The sequence below is a fragment of the Saccopteryx bilineata genome, chromosome 2, assembly GCF_036850765.1.
Source record: "Saccopteryx bilineata isolate mSacBil1 chromosome 2, mSacBil1_pri_phased_curated, whole genome shotgun sequence".
NCBI lineage: Eukaryota > Metazoa > Chordata > Mammalia > Chiroptera > Emballonuridae > Saccopteryx > Saccopteryx bilineata.
In genome coordinates, this window is record NC_089491.1 from 36,134,085 (window position 1) to 36,148,767 (window position 14,683).

A 14,683-nucleotide genomic window follows, 5' to 3' on the forward strand; every position below is an offset into this window, starting at 1 on the left:
TCTGTCTCCATCTCTCCCAAGGATCAACCTTGCTTGTCTAAATTTACTTCATTCCTCAGATGAACTCTTCTGAGTTGTCCCCATCCTGGCATGGGGGCTGGGATGCTCTGTCGGCTACTTTGTGTCAAGTGTCCATCTCGTGTGCTGGGCCCCTGAGGCACTATGAATGACAGCCCCACCAGGACTGAATGGAATGGGAGCGGAGTTCCTCTAAAGAACCAGAAGAGGGAAGGTGTGCCAGGCAGATGAAGGTTATAGCTACCACAGTCCGTTACACTGAGTAGTGACTGGACGAGTGATGCAAAGAAGAGGGTTAGAGAGGTTGTAGTTGGAATTACTGTAACTCAGTTAATTTGTATAAGAAAAAAAAAAAAAGGAGACATCACGTATTTATGAGCCCACTGAAAGAGAAGGAAGAATCTGGTCAAACAGTTCTATTGCCCACCAACCACTGGGCACTTCGGCTTTGCTGACTGAGGACATGTTGGTGGTTCACAGTAGCAGAGGTGAGAGAGCTAGTGTACGGGTTCTCTGGCATGTGGAAGTGTATTCAACATGTCAGCTGTTGTGCTTGCTAGTCTCATAGCCCTTTTTAAGAGAAACTTCTATATCCACAACTCCTGTTCATGCAGATAAAGCCCCACACAGTTTTGATTTCTACCAGGAAATCTTGCTCTATCCTTACCCCCTAATAGCCAGAACTGACTGGACCAGAGATGCACATCAGACCCAAGAACAGCCAGTTACTAGGCTCATGAGGATCCTGTACAGGGGCTGTGAATTCAGTCCAGGTTAAGAACCTCAGCTGTGCTGCTTACTAACTAAATGAAAGATGGGAGTAACTGTTTATTCCTGGAATTGGGGCTAAGACTACTACTTCCTGGGTTGTTGTAAATGCTCATTGAGATGATATATAAAAAGTACCTGTGCCTTGGCCAGTTGGCTCAGTGGTAGAGCATCAGCCCAGTGTGTGGATGTCTCAGGTTCAATTCCTGGTCAGGGCACACAGGAGAAGCGCCCATCTGCTTTTCCACCCTTCCCCCTCTCCTTTCTCTGTCTCTCTCTTCCCCTCCCGCAGCCAAGGCTCCATTGGAGCAAAGTTGGCCCAGGCACTGAGGACAGCTTCATGGCCTCCACCTCAGGCACTAGAATGGCTCCCGTTGCAATAGAGCAATACCCCAGATGGGCAGAGCATCGTCCCCTAGTGGGCTTGCCGGGTGGATCCCAGTGGGGCGCATGCAGGAGTCTGTCTCTCTGCCTCCCCACTTATCACTTCAGAAAAATTAAAAAAAAAAGTACCTGGTATTTAGCAAGCCCGCATCACACCTTTCCCTGCCCCCTCAAGGTCACCTGCTAATTAATTAGTATTATATCAGGACTGAAATCCAGGTCTCGGGATTCCCAACCCAGTGCGCTCTCATCCTTGGTGACGCACAGTGAACGAACGGGCAGTGCACTGAAGGAGGGAGAGACCGAGGGGGCCCTGACGGCTCCCAGCCACACTCAGAAAGCACCATATGTGCATCAGAACACAGTGTTCTGGTATATATCATCAAATTTCAAAGCTGAAAATAAAAAACAGCTGGTGAGTCGTCTGGCTGAAGAGAGCTGAGGTATGAAGAAATGATGAAAAGCCCAGCTGAGATATTTGTCATCTTCAAAGTTTTAAGTTTTGTCTCATTTCTAATACTGTGTGTAGGTGTGTATGTATACAGGGCTCTTTCATGGTTCACGATATTTTACTCTGTATTTTTAAATGAAAATCCACAAAACTTTAGGGAGATTTACTTTGATTTGAGGAAAGATTGAAAATCATTATTCCATTACAGTTGCTTAATTACCAGTAATACAGGGTATAGTTATCTACACTGGAGTTTGGTATGCTTTGTAATGTGGGGAGAAAATAATCACTTATCCCTTTTTTTTTTCATTTATCCCTTTCTCAGTACTAAATAGAGTTCTTTTTTTCCCAAATATTTTATGTATTTATTGTAGAAAGGAGAGAGAGAGAAAGGGGGGAGGAGCAGGAAGCATCAACTCCATATGTGCCTTGACCAGGGTTTTGAACCAGCGTCCTCAGCATTCCAGGTCAATGTAAACAGAGTTCTGAGCTATCCTAGATACTTTTTACCCCTTACCTAATTTTTTATTAAGAACAAAGTTCCTGCCACTTTGTCATTGATATGGCCTCTCCTAGGTAGAAAGTAAGTGCATTTTCTTTCTTTCTTTATTTTTTTTGTGACAGAGACAGTGAGAGAGACAGAGAGAGGGACAGATAGGGACAGAGATGAGAAGCATCAATTCTTCATTGCTGCTCCTTAGTTGTTCATTGATTACTTTCTCATATGTGCTCTTGCTACAGCAGAGTGAGTGACCCCTTGCTCAAGCCAGTGACCTTGGGCTCAAGCCAGTGACCTTTGGGCTCAAACCAGTGACCATGGGGTCATGTCTATGATCCCATGCTCAAGCCAGCAATCTCGGGGTTTTGAACCTGGGTCCTCTGAGTCCCAGTCCGATGTTCTATCCACTGCGCCACCGCCTGGTCAGGCTGCATTTTCTTCATTATATGAACATGGGACATGAAAGCAGAATTATTAAGTCCCCTGCCCTCAAGATTGCCCAGTGAGGGAGAAGCAGAGCCCCAACAAGAAACCCGTTGGGTCTCTTTTGCCTGGGACATTTCAGCCTGGGGTAGGGCCTTTGAGCTGCTCCCCACTGCCCCCACGTTAATGAAAACTCTGTGAACTCATCCAGCTGGCCTGGCTCCCTGAGCCGTTCAGACTCCAGGAGCCAGGCTGAGCCTTCTCCTGTGTCCTAAACCTGGCTGGATGTTTCCTTCCCCGGGGCTTTGCTGCCACTCTTCCTCTGCCTGCATTCCCCTTTCCTCCATTCTCAGGCCCCATTCTTACCCATAGCTCAGAGTCCAACTCTGATGCCAACTCTTCCATGAAGAGTTGCGTAAACCTAAGTGGCTGAAAACCCAGTCTTTAGGATCGGGCCTGACTTCAGGAGGGGGCCGCTGCTCTTTAGCAGAATGAGTTGGGATAAGTCATTTGTCACATAAGTTCCCTCAGGCTGTTTCTTCATCTGTAACATGAAGACAATAATACTTTAAATAAGTGCTTCTCAACATACAGGACAATGAGTTCCCTGGTTATCTTATTGAAATGCCAATTCAGGATGGTGCCCAAGAGTTGGCATTTCTAACCAACTCTCAGGTCCTGGGAACAGCATTCTGAGTCATAAGCCTTTGCAGAGATATTGAGAGAACAAAGTGAAATAAGACAGGAGGAGTATGTAATATTTTGTGCCCTTCCAATATTGTCTTATTATCTGCTGCTGTTTTTGTTGCCTCCTATTTTTATTGGCTCATTTCCCTAGCTGGAGGTCACATTTTTATTCTTTAAACAAGGTCTTTCCCTCTTTTAAGGCACTAAGCACTTTTTCCTTTATACTGTGGTTTTGGATTTTTTTGTTTTTGTTTTGTTGGGGCGGGAACTTTTTTGATAAAGATGTCTTTGTCCCCTACCAGACTTGAGGGTGGAGTCTTTATCTGATGCCTGATTCCCTAACAGTGTTCAGCACGGCCTTGTACATAGCAAGTGTTGACTACATACTAGCATTTTATTTACTTCTTTTTTTTTTTTTATTCCATGGGGATCTGTGAGACAGTAGGGATTCTGTAGCGAATAGTTTGAATAGTCTCAGTTCTACTGATACTCCAGATAATGATGGTGATTCATTCACTCAATAAATATATATGGAGCATCTCCTGTATACCTAGAGCCAGGCATAGCTCTAGGCATAATGCAAAGCAGTGATACAGTGTTGCTCCCGTTCAGGAGCTTACCTTATACTCAGGGGAGACAGATAATAAAGTATATTATATACATATATAAAATAATAAGCTCTTTGAGGGCAGAGAATGTGTCTACTTGGTCATAGTGGGTTTCCTCATAGTAGGTATTCAGGCAGTGTCCCCTGCCCACTCTGCATCTGAATATGCTCTTTCACTTGTCACATGTAATGTGGCACTTCCTCATGTCCAGTGGTGGGATTCAAATAATTTAACAACCGGTTCTCTGCCCTAATGACCATGTTAAGTATTAAAAAAATGTATACTGAAAGGTAGTTAAGGCCCTGGTCGGTTGGCTCAGCGGTAGAGCGTCGGCCTGGCGTGCGGGGGATCCGGGTTCGATTCCCGGCCAGGGCACATAGGAGAAGCGCCCATTTGCTTCTCCACCCCTCCGCCGCACCTTCCTCTCTGTCTCTCTCTTCCCCTCCCGCAGCCAAGGCTCCATTGGAGCAAAGATGGCCCTGGCGCTGGGGATGGCTCCTTGGCCTCTGCCCCAGGCCCTAGAGTGGCTCTGGTCGTGGCAGAGCATCGCCCCCTGGTAGGCAGAGCATCGCCCCTGGTGGGCGTGCCAGGTGGATCCCGGTCGGGCGCATGTGGGAGTCTGTCTGACTGTCTCTCCCTGTTTCTAGCTTCAGAAAAATACAAAAAAAAAAAAAAAAAAGAGAGAGAGAGAAAGGTAGTTTATTATTTCATGCATTTAATACTTAAATAAAAACAATAAAGAGCCCTGGCCGGTTGGCTCAGCGGTAGAGCGTCGGCCTAGAGTGCGGAGGACCCGGGTTCGATTCCCGGCCAGGACACACAGGAGAAGCGCCCATTTGCTTCTCCACCCCTCCGCCGCGCCTTCCTCTCTGTCTCTCCCTTCCCCTCCTGCAGCCAAGGCTCCATTGGAGCAAAGATGGCCCGGGCGCTGGGGATGGCTCTGTGGCCTCTGCCCCAGGCGCTAGAGTGGCTCTGGTCGCAACATGGCGACGCCCAGGATGGGCAGGGCATGCCCCCTGGTGGGCAGAGCATCGCCCCTGGTGGGCGTGCCGGGTGGATCCCAGTCGGGCGCATGCGGGAGTCTGTCTGACTGTCTCTCCCTGTTTCCAGCTTCAGAAAAATGCAAAAAAAAAGAAACCAATAGAGGTACACAAAACTATGTTATAATAAAGAGTTTTAAAATATTAATAAAGAAATATTAAATAATACCAGACAGAAAACAATAAAACTGTTATTTAAGATATTTCCATATTGCTTCTTTTTATTTATTTTTATTTTTATTTTTTTTGTATTTTTCTGAAGTTAGAAGTGGGGAGGCAGTCAGACAGACTCCCACATGTGCCTGACTGGTATCCACCCTGCATGCCCACCAGGGGGTGATGCTTGGCCCATCTGGGGCACTGCTCCGTTGTGGCTGGAGCCATTCTAGTGCCTGAGGCAGATGCCGTGAAGCCATCCTCAGCACCCAGGCCAACTTTGCTCCAATAGAGCCTTGGCTGCAGGAGGGTAAGAGAGAGATAGAGAGGAAGGAGGAGGGGAGGGGTGGAGAAGCAGATGGGCACTTCTCCTATGTGCCCTGACCATAAATCGAACCCAGGACTTCCACACGCTGAGCCAACTGACCAGGGACCATATTGCTTCTTGATTTGCATCCTCACTTGCAATTTTTTCACCTATGGACTGAATGAACATTACTGTGGGTGCTTAGAATACGCTGTTGTGCAGATTAACTTTAAAAAAGAATAAGGAATGTAAATTTGTGATTTCTACATTGGACGACTGCCCAGGTGCCCACCTTAGAGAGAACCCTGATTACAAGTGCCATTTTAATAACCGGTTTGCCAAACTTAACAAAAATTAGGTATCTGGTGTGAACCAGCTGAATCCTGCCACTGCTCATGTCCCCTTTACTCACCTTGCACATCCACTCAAAAGCATTAGTAAGCTAGATAGTTGTCACTAGAGGTTTTATTTTTGACTTACCTACCCACCATGATGCTCGTCATGCTAAATAGCTCAGAGAACTTACCTTCTCAGAAGCAGTGGGAATCTAGACAGCAAAACAAAACAGAGCTTTACTTCCAGTGCCTTATGTTGACTAGACTGCTGCACAGTGTTCTAGGGGTATCTCTCAGTTTCTCCTTAGCGAGTCCTTTTCAGTTCATGTCCTTTAGATGTGAGGCTGGCAAGGACTTGGTCAGCACTTATCTCTCCACACTCTCCAGTGATCTCATCTTATCCTGTGGCTTTAAATGTCATTCAGGTCGGCCCTGGCCGGTTGGCTCAGCGGTAGAGCATTGGCCTGGCATGCGGGGGACCCGGGTTCGATTCCCGGCCAGGGCACATAGAAGAAGCGCCCATTTGCTTCTCCACCCCCACCCCCTCCTTCCTCTCTGTCTCTCTCTTCCCCTCCCGCAGCCAAGGCTCCATTGGAGCAAAGATGGCCCTGGCGCTGGGGATGGCTCCTTGGCCTCTGCCCCAGGCGCTAGAGTGGCTCTGGTCGCGGCAGAGCGACCCCCCCAGAGGGGCAGAGCATCGCCCCCTGGTGGGCAGAGCGTCGCCCCTGGTGGGCGTGCCGGGTGGATCCCGGTCGGGCGCATGCGGGGGTCTGTCTGACTGTCTCTCCCAGTTTCCAGCTTCAGAAAAAAAAGAAAAGAAAAAAAATAAATAAATAAAAAATAAATAAATAAATGTCATTCAGGTCTCTGTTTAAATGTCACTTCCTTAGAGACCTTCCATTAACAACCGTATCTAAGATAGCACACGTGCATGTGCACACAGGGACACAGGCACACACCCCTCCACCTGCCTTATTTCTCTTTATAGCGTTTATGTTATTTAAAAAATGTATTGTCTGTCTCTGAAGGCAGGGGCTTTCTCTTGTTTACTTCTTGTCAATACTTGGAACAATGCCTAGCATAATAGTTGACAGTCAACAAATGTTTTTTGAATAAATGACTTCTATTTCCTTTGGAAATTCTCAAAATCCTTATAAGGTGTAGTAAGACAGCCATCATTAGCCTGTTTACAGGTGAGGAAATCAGCTCGGAGAGGTTACAGGGTTTGCCTCAAGTCGCTGGGCTGGGATGCAACAGAGCCTGCTGTTGACAGTCGTGTTCTGTGGGACTCACCTCCCCAGAGGGTGGCCTCTGCCTCACCCACTAAGGCTGGGGACACCAGGCGGCCCAGAGGCATGTGGGTACCTCCAGTGGGCTGTTAGGAGGTGCTACACAGAAACCTCAAGTTCTCACACTCTTAGGAGCATGTAAATATGGGAACAGCTGCAGGCGTACCTCAGGACTGCTTTCTCCCATCCCAGATGCGTTCCCATGTTGTCTGTCCTGCCCTTCACAGGCGTCACACTCCAGGGGTGCAGGCCCTGGGGGACATTCGTTAGTTTTAACTCCATAACTCAGATGCCCCAGTGGCAAAAAGGAAGGACAAAACTTGAATACATTTTTTTTAAAGTGTTACTTAGTTATAGAAATCCCTATTGCCACGTGGATCCCCATGGACTAGTGTAAAGATAGAGTAAATAAAACCAAATGGACCAACAGGGAATGTGACATTTGAATAATAAGAAATCTTCAGCTGAGCTTAGAGGGGTCTGGACTCTATTTTTCTCATGTCAACACCGCACTATCTTGTGGCTGACGTGTTGAAGGAGTCTAGATTATTTGTCTTTTTTTTTTTAAAGAATATTAAGTTTTATTCTAGCAGGCAGTTAAGATACTGGTGGAGGCCCTGGCCAGTTGGCCCAGTGGATAGAGTGTCGGCCTGGTGTACAGACATCCTGGGTTCAATTCCCGGTCAGGGCACACAGGAGAAGTGACTGACCATCTGCTTCTCTTCCCCTCCCTCTTCGCCTTCTCTCCCTCTTCGCCTCTTGCAGCCCATGGCTTGGTTGGTTTGAGCATTGGCCCCAGGCACTGAGGATATCTTGTTGGTCTGAGTGCATCAGCCCCAGGTGCTAAAAATAGCTCAATAGATTCAAGCATCAGCCCCAGACAGGGATTGCCAGGTGGATCCCTGTGGAGATGCATGCGGGAGTCTGTGTTACTTACTATCTCCCCTTCTCTCACTTAAAAAAAATAAAAAAAGATACTGGTGGAACCCTTTGACCCCATCGACTTGCTTTTATCCTTCCAGTTTGAATTTTTCTCATGGCATATCCTTTCAGGGCCTCAGCGCAAACCATCCATATTCTGGGCTGGAACTCCATAGCCTCCCAGCTCTGCGTGATCTGTAGTATCACTGTTTGCCCCATAGCAGGCGATCTCTATCAGGCCTGGTGAAGTCCTGTCTTGTGCATGTGTTGCTTCCAGCCAGGAAGTGGCCCACCCGCTCTGTGCTGCTTGCTGCATCATGGCACTCTGCCTCAGTGGTTCCAGCTGCTTCAGCAGCACAGAGCTCAGGCCTGCCAGCTCAGTGAGACTGCCTCTGCTGGGGCTCCGTCTCCTTTCCCACAATAAGGAGGTGCCTCAGGGTGCAAGCTGGGGCAATCATGTACTCATCCCTTGTGTTTTCCATCTCTCAAAGATCACAGTTCTGTGCAGCTGGCTGGTCAGTGCCTGAATGCATATATTCAGTTGCCTTCTAGTTTGTCCAGCCTTGTAATTGTTTATGGCAGAAGAATGAAGCCAGTTCCAGTTGTTCTGTCATGGCCAGAAGTGGCAGTTGAGGTTCAGTTTTGGATATGTGGCTGAGTTTTTAGTATCTGTGGACATCTGAGTAGAATAGCCCAACAAGCAGTTCTGTGTGTTCATGTTTGGAGCCTGAAAGAGACAGTCGGGGCTGGAGGCCCAGATATTGTAGTCACAAATTTAGTAGTAGTTGAAGCCAGATAAATGTGATCATTTATCTACAGAATGGTTAGAGAAGGGGTAGAAGAACATTTTTCTCTCAAAAAGCCTGAGCATACATAGCTAAAGAAGTAGGTGAGTCACAGGAGACCTCATTGTCACAGAAACCACCATAAATAGCGTTCATCTGGGGGAGTGACAGCTGTCAGGAGCCTATTCTCACTGTATTTGTAATTCTTACCAGTCCAGAGACCAGCTCTTCTCCAGTGCCCCTGAGGACTTTGTAAAGTCTCACTGGATCATTGGAGAAAAACCCACATACGCAGGCTCCAATACTTATCTAAGCCACACCTGTCTTGAGAAAGTCCAGAATTTCTTGCAGACATGATCATACATTAGTGCTTCTAGCCTTCTTAGGGCTTAGGTAGCTGACAAGTACGATCAGCATTTTCATAATGTTGAAAGTAAAACCAAGGCCCTGGAGAGGTTAATAATGTGATTAAGGTCAGTTGTGGAGTCTTCCCTGTTAGTTTCTAGTTGTCTAGAGATTGTGTAGGGTTTCAAACTTGAAAGTTGCTCTAACACAACCCCCTTATTTTCAGGTGGAGAAACTGACACTCATGAATGAGAGGGCTTTAAATAGGTATGAACAACTGAAATTCAGTGAAGCCAGCTTAAGCAAAAAGAATTTATTGTAAGAGTACAGAGATAGCTGATGGAATTCAAACAGCAAGGATAAAGCTGGGCTTTGAGAATCGCCTGGAGCCCTAGGCTGGAGTGCTGCAGAAACTCGACACCCCTTGTCTCTCCCTTTCTCTGCTTTTTTCTATGTTTCTGATTTATTCCTCTCTCATTTTATACCAGCTTATTGTGCACCCCCATCGAGAAAATGTTTACCAGTAACTGAGTTTATAGCCTAGAAAAGAAGCAATTCATTCCACTCGAATCAAGAAAGAAGCAACCTGGTTCTAGAATGACAGCTCCTGTTTCCCTGGAGAATGTCTTAGTGGCCCGGTTGGAACTATCCAGAGTCCAGTCAGTTGCAGCCAAGGGGCTGGCGTGGCGTTGTTGTACAACACCTGGCTGTGTGGGTGGAAGTTGCTGGAGGAAGGGAGGATATTTTTCCAGAAAAAGGCAAAGGGACATGTGACTGGGCAGGCAGACCCAGACCCACAGCCTCGGACCCAGCAGGAGGCTTTCCTGAGACTGCTTTATGTGAGGAAACAGTGGTAATTATTTGATCTGGTTATGAGGAGAGCCTGGCAAATGGACAGTCACTGCCTCTGTTCTTATTCCTGTTCGTGTGAAGAAATAGCGATCCCTTCCCTGGGAGTCCAGGGCATCCAGAGCTCTGGGGCCTAACAGCCAAAGGCCGGCTCCCTCAGGGTTAGTCCAGACTGTAGTTACCAGTCCCAGAAACCCAGCTCAAACCCGCTTAAGCGCAAAGGGCAGTTGGTAGAAGGCCATTGAGGTGCCTCGCAGAATTGAGGGAAGAACGGAAGGTTTCAGGGTATCTGCAGGAATCTGGACTCCGTACCACCAGGACACATAACACATGTGCTCACTCTTTCCCTCCTCTTTTTCAGTTTGTATCTTTCATGTCTCCTTATTTCTGCTTATCTCGGGTACCGCAAAGTTTTCTCTGTAAGGTGGAGAATGTGGCTTCCAGCAGTTCCTGGGGCAGACCCATACAGTATCTGACCCAAGGGAAAAGAGAGTCTTCTCTGCTGACTCCAGGGAGAAAAGTCCTGGAGAAATACTCTGATTGCCGGGACAGAGTGCTGATTGGCTAGGCTCTGCTCACTTGCTCACGCCTAGGGTCAAGAGAAGGCGGGGGGGGGGGGGGGATAGTTTATAAGAGGGGACTGGAAGCAGGGTTAACAGAAACCTGTTTTGTTCTGTTTGTCTCCCAGGTGAGCATGGAGATGGGCGGGCTCCCCCTGGAGCTCTGGCGCATGATCTTAGCCTACCTGCATCTTCCTGACCTGGGCCGCTGCTGCCTGGTGTGCAGGGCCTGGCGCGAACTGATCCTCAGTCTCGATAGCACCCGCTGGCGGCAGCTGTGCCTGGGCTGCTCCGAGTGCCGCCACCCCAACTGGCCCAACCAGCCTGACGTGGAGCCTGAGTCTTGGAGGGAGGCCCTCAAGCAGCATTACCTTGCCTCCAAGACATGGACCAAGAATGCCCTGGACTTGGAGTCTTCTGTGTGCTTTTCTCTGTTTCGCCGGAGGAGGGAACGCCGTACCCTGAGTGTCGGGCCGGGCCTTGAGTTTGACAGCCTGGGCAGTGCCTTGGCCATGGCCAGCCTGTACGACCGAATTGTGCTGTTCCCAGGGGTGTACGAAGAGCAAGGGGAAATCATCCTGAAGGTGCCCGTGGAGATTGTAGGCCACGGGACGTTGGGCGAAGTGGCCCTGCTGGCCAGCATTGACCAGCACTGCTCAACCACACGCCTGTGCAACCTCGTCTGCATGCCAGCCTGGTTCTCGCCCTTCATGTTCAAGGTGGGTCCCCACGCCGGACGGATGGCCTCTCCAGCCCTGGGCCCAGGCCTTGTCCTCTTCTCACTGAGTTTGTAACCCCTTTTTTTGTTGGAATTGAGAGTTTGATCATTATTTCTCTAACACACCCCTGAGTTCTGTAGCAGTTGAGACATACACATAGGGATCAACAGAGATTATCATTCTGCTTTATTCCTGGCAAAGCTGTATTAAGAAATGAGCCTTGGACCTGAGGCCAAAATTGCTTTGTCCTTCTTCCCGTCCAAACTGAGTCAACTGGAGCCACAGGTGGAGCCACTGGGTAGGAAACCCAGGTTCCTGGGGCATGCCGCGTGGTGACAGAGAGCAGAGAACACTGTATGGCAGCGTGCCCAGAGAGGGAGCCAAAGAGAGGGGAGGCCAAGGATCGCAGTGCTTCCGCCTCACCCCGTGGAGGGTCGGGGAAGATCAGGGCTTACCAAGGGGGACTGGAGCTCTCTCCAGTCAGAGGGTCAGGAAATACCAGTCCAAACACATTCCTTCTAGGAACACAGCACAAGTTGTGTTCCAAGCAAGGCGTGTACTGAGGTGTTGGCGGCTCCTGGCAGAGCAGTCCACCGCTTTTACATCACCTAGAAACTGATTGCAATGCCTGGATTATGTACCTAGTCAATAAAAATCATATTGCCACCTTACTACCAATAACAACTAAATTGTCTCTCAGTATTGTAATGATATCACACCAGCAGTCATTTACGATGCAGTTACTGTGTGCCAGGCATATATTTTACAGCCACTATTAAGATGTCATCTGGTTTATAGATGAGCAAACAGATGCTCAACAACATTCAGTGACATACCCAGGTCTCAGACTTAGTAAGGGACAGACTTAGGATCCAGGGTCTCTGTTCATAATCAAGGTGACCCTCCATCTGTGGCCTCATTTGGTCCCCACAACAGACAACTGTGGTAGGAAGAGTAGATGTATCCCTGTTTGCAGGTGAGGGGAACCAAAGCTCAGAGATGCTCAGCCACTCCCTCGAGTGGATCATTAGTGAGGGGACCTCAAATGCAGGCCTTCTGATTCTGGGCACTTTGGGAATTATATTATGCTGAATTCCCTCCTTTTTAGTCCTAGAGTGTTTCCGAAGGACTGATGAACTCTTCTTGTGCTGCTCTGCAGACCACGAAGGGTTGGTTTCCACACTGTTCACATCTCATACATTTATCCTTAGAGTACTATGTTCATTTTAACCTCCACTTCCCCCTGAGAAGTGTAGCCGTGGATCAACCAGGGATGGAACCTGGCCTTAGACTTTTTTGTAGCCCGGCCCACCGTCTGGCCTGGTGCTTAGCATCTGTTAGTGCTTAGTCCCTGATTGTCTTTCCACTAAAACCGGAGCTAGGGGCCAGGATGACCTTGCCTGAAAAATGCACGGGCCAGGGTGATTTCACCGTTCTCAGTGACTTCTAAGGAGAACCCAGCAATGACTCTGCATCTCTAGAGAGCTGGTGTTTACAGAGAAGCCCAGTAAGAGGAAATGGACTTAATCACACACAGCAAGAGGAAATTATACTGCTCACAAAAATTAGGGGGTATTTCAAAATGAATATGAAGCTATAAAATATCCCCTAATTTTTTTTTTTGTGTGTGTGTGTGTGTATTTTTCTGAAGCTAGAAACGGGGAGAGTCAGACAGACTCCCGCATGCGCCCGACCGGGATCCACCCGGCACGCCCACCAGGGGGCGACACTCTGCCCCTCCAGGGCGTCACTCTGCTGCGACCAGAGCCACTCTAGCGCCTGGGGCAGAGGCCAAGGAGCCATCCCCAGCGCCCGGGCCATCTTTGCTCCAATGGAGCCTTGGCTGCGGGAGGGGAAGAGAGAGACAGAGAGGAAGGAGAGGGGGAGGGGTGGAGAGGCAGATGGGCGCCTCTCCTGTGTGCCCTGGCCGGGAATCGAACCCGGGACCTCTGCACGCCAGGCCGACGCTCTACCACTGAGCCAACCAGCCAGGGCCTCCCCTAATTTTTGTGAGCAGTATAGGTCAGGCATAGGGAAGAACTGAGAGGTTAAGGTGAATTAAATTCTGGAACAAGCTCTCAAGGGAGGTCACTGCTAGATAAGAATTGTTCAAGGGGTGGATCTCTCTGGATCACTCTATGAGATCACAAAACACTCCCTCATTTATGGTTCATGTCCGTCTGATGGAATTTGGTGCAAAATCCAGAAACGGTTCTTTTTCAGGAATTAGAGCAGCCATGCCTCTCAGTCAGGCCCAGAGCTGAGGCGCTTAGGTGGGTTGTGCTGTGGGGTCTATTTTGCACTTCCCTGTCCTACCCCAAGGGACCCTCTGCTCTTTGCAGACCTGACCCCAGATAATAATAGCTAACTTTGTGCCTGGCTCTGTGCCTTGTGCTTTGTTAACTAGTAAGCCCCGTGTTGCACACAAACTGCAGCTTAGAGAGGTGACGTCATTTGTCCAAGGTAACACACTTGAAAGAAGCAAAGCTGTCCCGTGCAGCACTTGAGTCTGTGCTCTTGCCCACAGCTCACCGTTGTCCAGCGATGGCAGCAGACCCCTCCCCCTCTGCAGGACCTGCTGTCTCTTGCTGTGTCTGACATGTTCCAGTTGCCATACAGACTGGACTCTTTCCCGGCACCTGTGGCTGACCCTCCCCACGGCTGCCTCCACCCGGGCAGGGCTCAGGCCCTCTTGGCCTGCCCTTTCCCGGTCATCCCTCAGGCTGGCTCTGACCTGAGTCTGGACACCAAGCTGGGTGCTCTGTGGTTGGTGCTGGGCAGCAGGCTCGGGGGTGGGCACACACCTGCAGGGCCGAGAGCAGGTGCGAACAAAGGGGAAGAATTTGAAAAGGTGAGACCGAGAGAAATGCCATGATTTGACATATTCTTTATAGAACCCAGACTTGGAGTTGGGATTCCCTCAGCCTTCGAGGTCTTGGTAAAGTTGGGCTCACCTCCCAGCCACTTCCTGTGTTGGTACAGATTCAGACATCTCTCATCATCCGAGCGACTCTCTCCTGGCTCACCTCCAGAGTTAACATGTGTCCATTCCGTTTCATCCGGTATCCCCCGCCCCCCGCTCCTTCAGCTTCTCCTTCCCCACTTTCTTCTCCCAGTTTTATCCTCACTAGCCATTTCTTTTTTTTTTTTTTTTTTTTTACAGAGGGAGAGATAGAGACAGACAGACAGGAACGGAGAGAAATGAGAAGCATCAATCATTAGTTTTTTGTTGCACGTTGTGACTTCTTAGTTGTTCATTGATTGCTTTCTCATATGTTCCTTGACTGCGGGCCTTCAGCAGACCGAGTAACCCCTTGCTGGAGCCAGTGACCTTGGGTCTAAGCTGGTGAGCTTTTTGCTCAAGCCAGATGAGCCCGCACTCAAGCTGGCGACCTCGGGGTCTAGAACTCGGGGTCTAGAACCTGGGTCCTTCCACATCCCAGTCTGACGCTCTATCCACTGTGCCACCACCTGGTCAGGTCTCACTAGCCATTTCTTGAGTGTTAGGAGACTTTACTTGAGATCTGTGGTTTGTAGGA

General features: G+C 48.9%; 1 protein-coding gene and 1 non-coding gene across 3 annotated transcripts in view; both read left to right on the top strand.

Moving 5' to 3' along the window:
• FBXO10 (F-box protein 10) overlaps window positions 1–14,683 on the top strand; it is a 51,300-nt gene that overhangs the window by 8,818 nt on the left and 27,799 nt on the right. For both annotated transcript variants that reach the window (XM_066256720.1, XM_066256721.1), the window contains exon 2: window positions 10,554–11,144. In XM_066256720.1, the coding sequence (XP_066112817.1) occupies window positions 10,560–11,144 (585 nt within the window). In that variant the 5' untranslated portion in view covers window positions 10,554–10,559. The remainder of the gene's footprint in view (window positions 1–10,553; window positions 11,145–14,683) is intronic.
• TRNAS-AGA (transfer RNA serine (anticodon AGA)) lies at window positions 4,581–4,656 on the top strand. Its single transcript has one exon. It is a non-coding gene; the product is annotated as a tRNA-Ser (tRNA).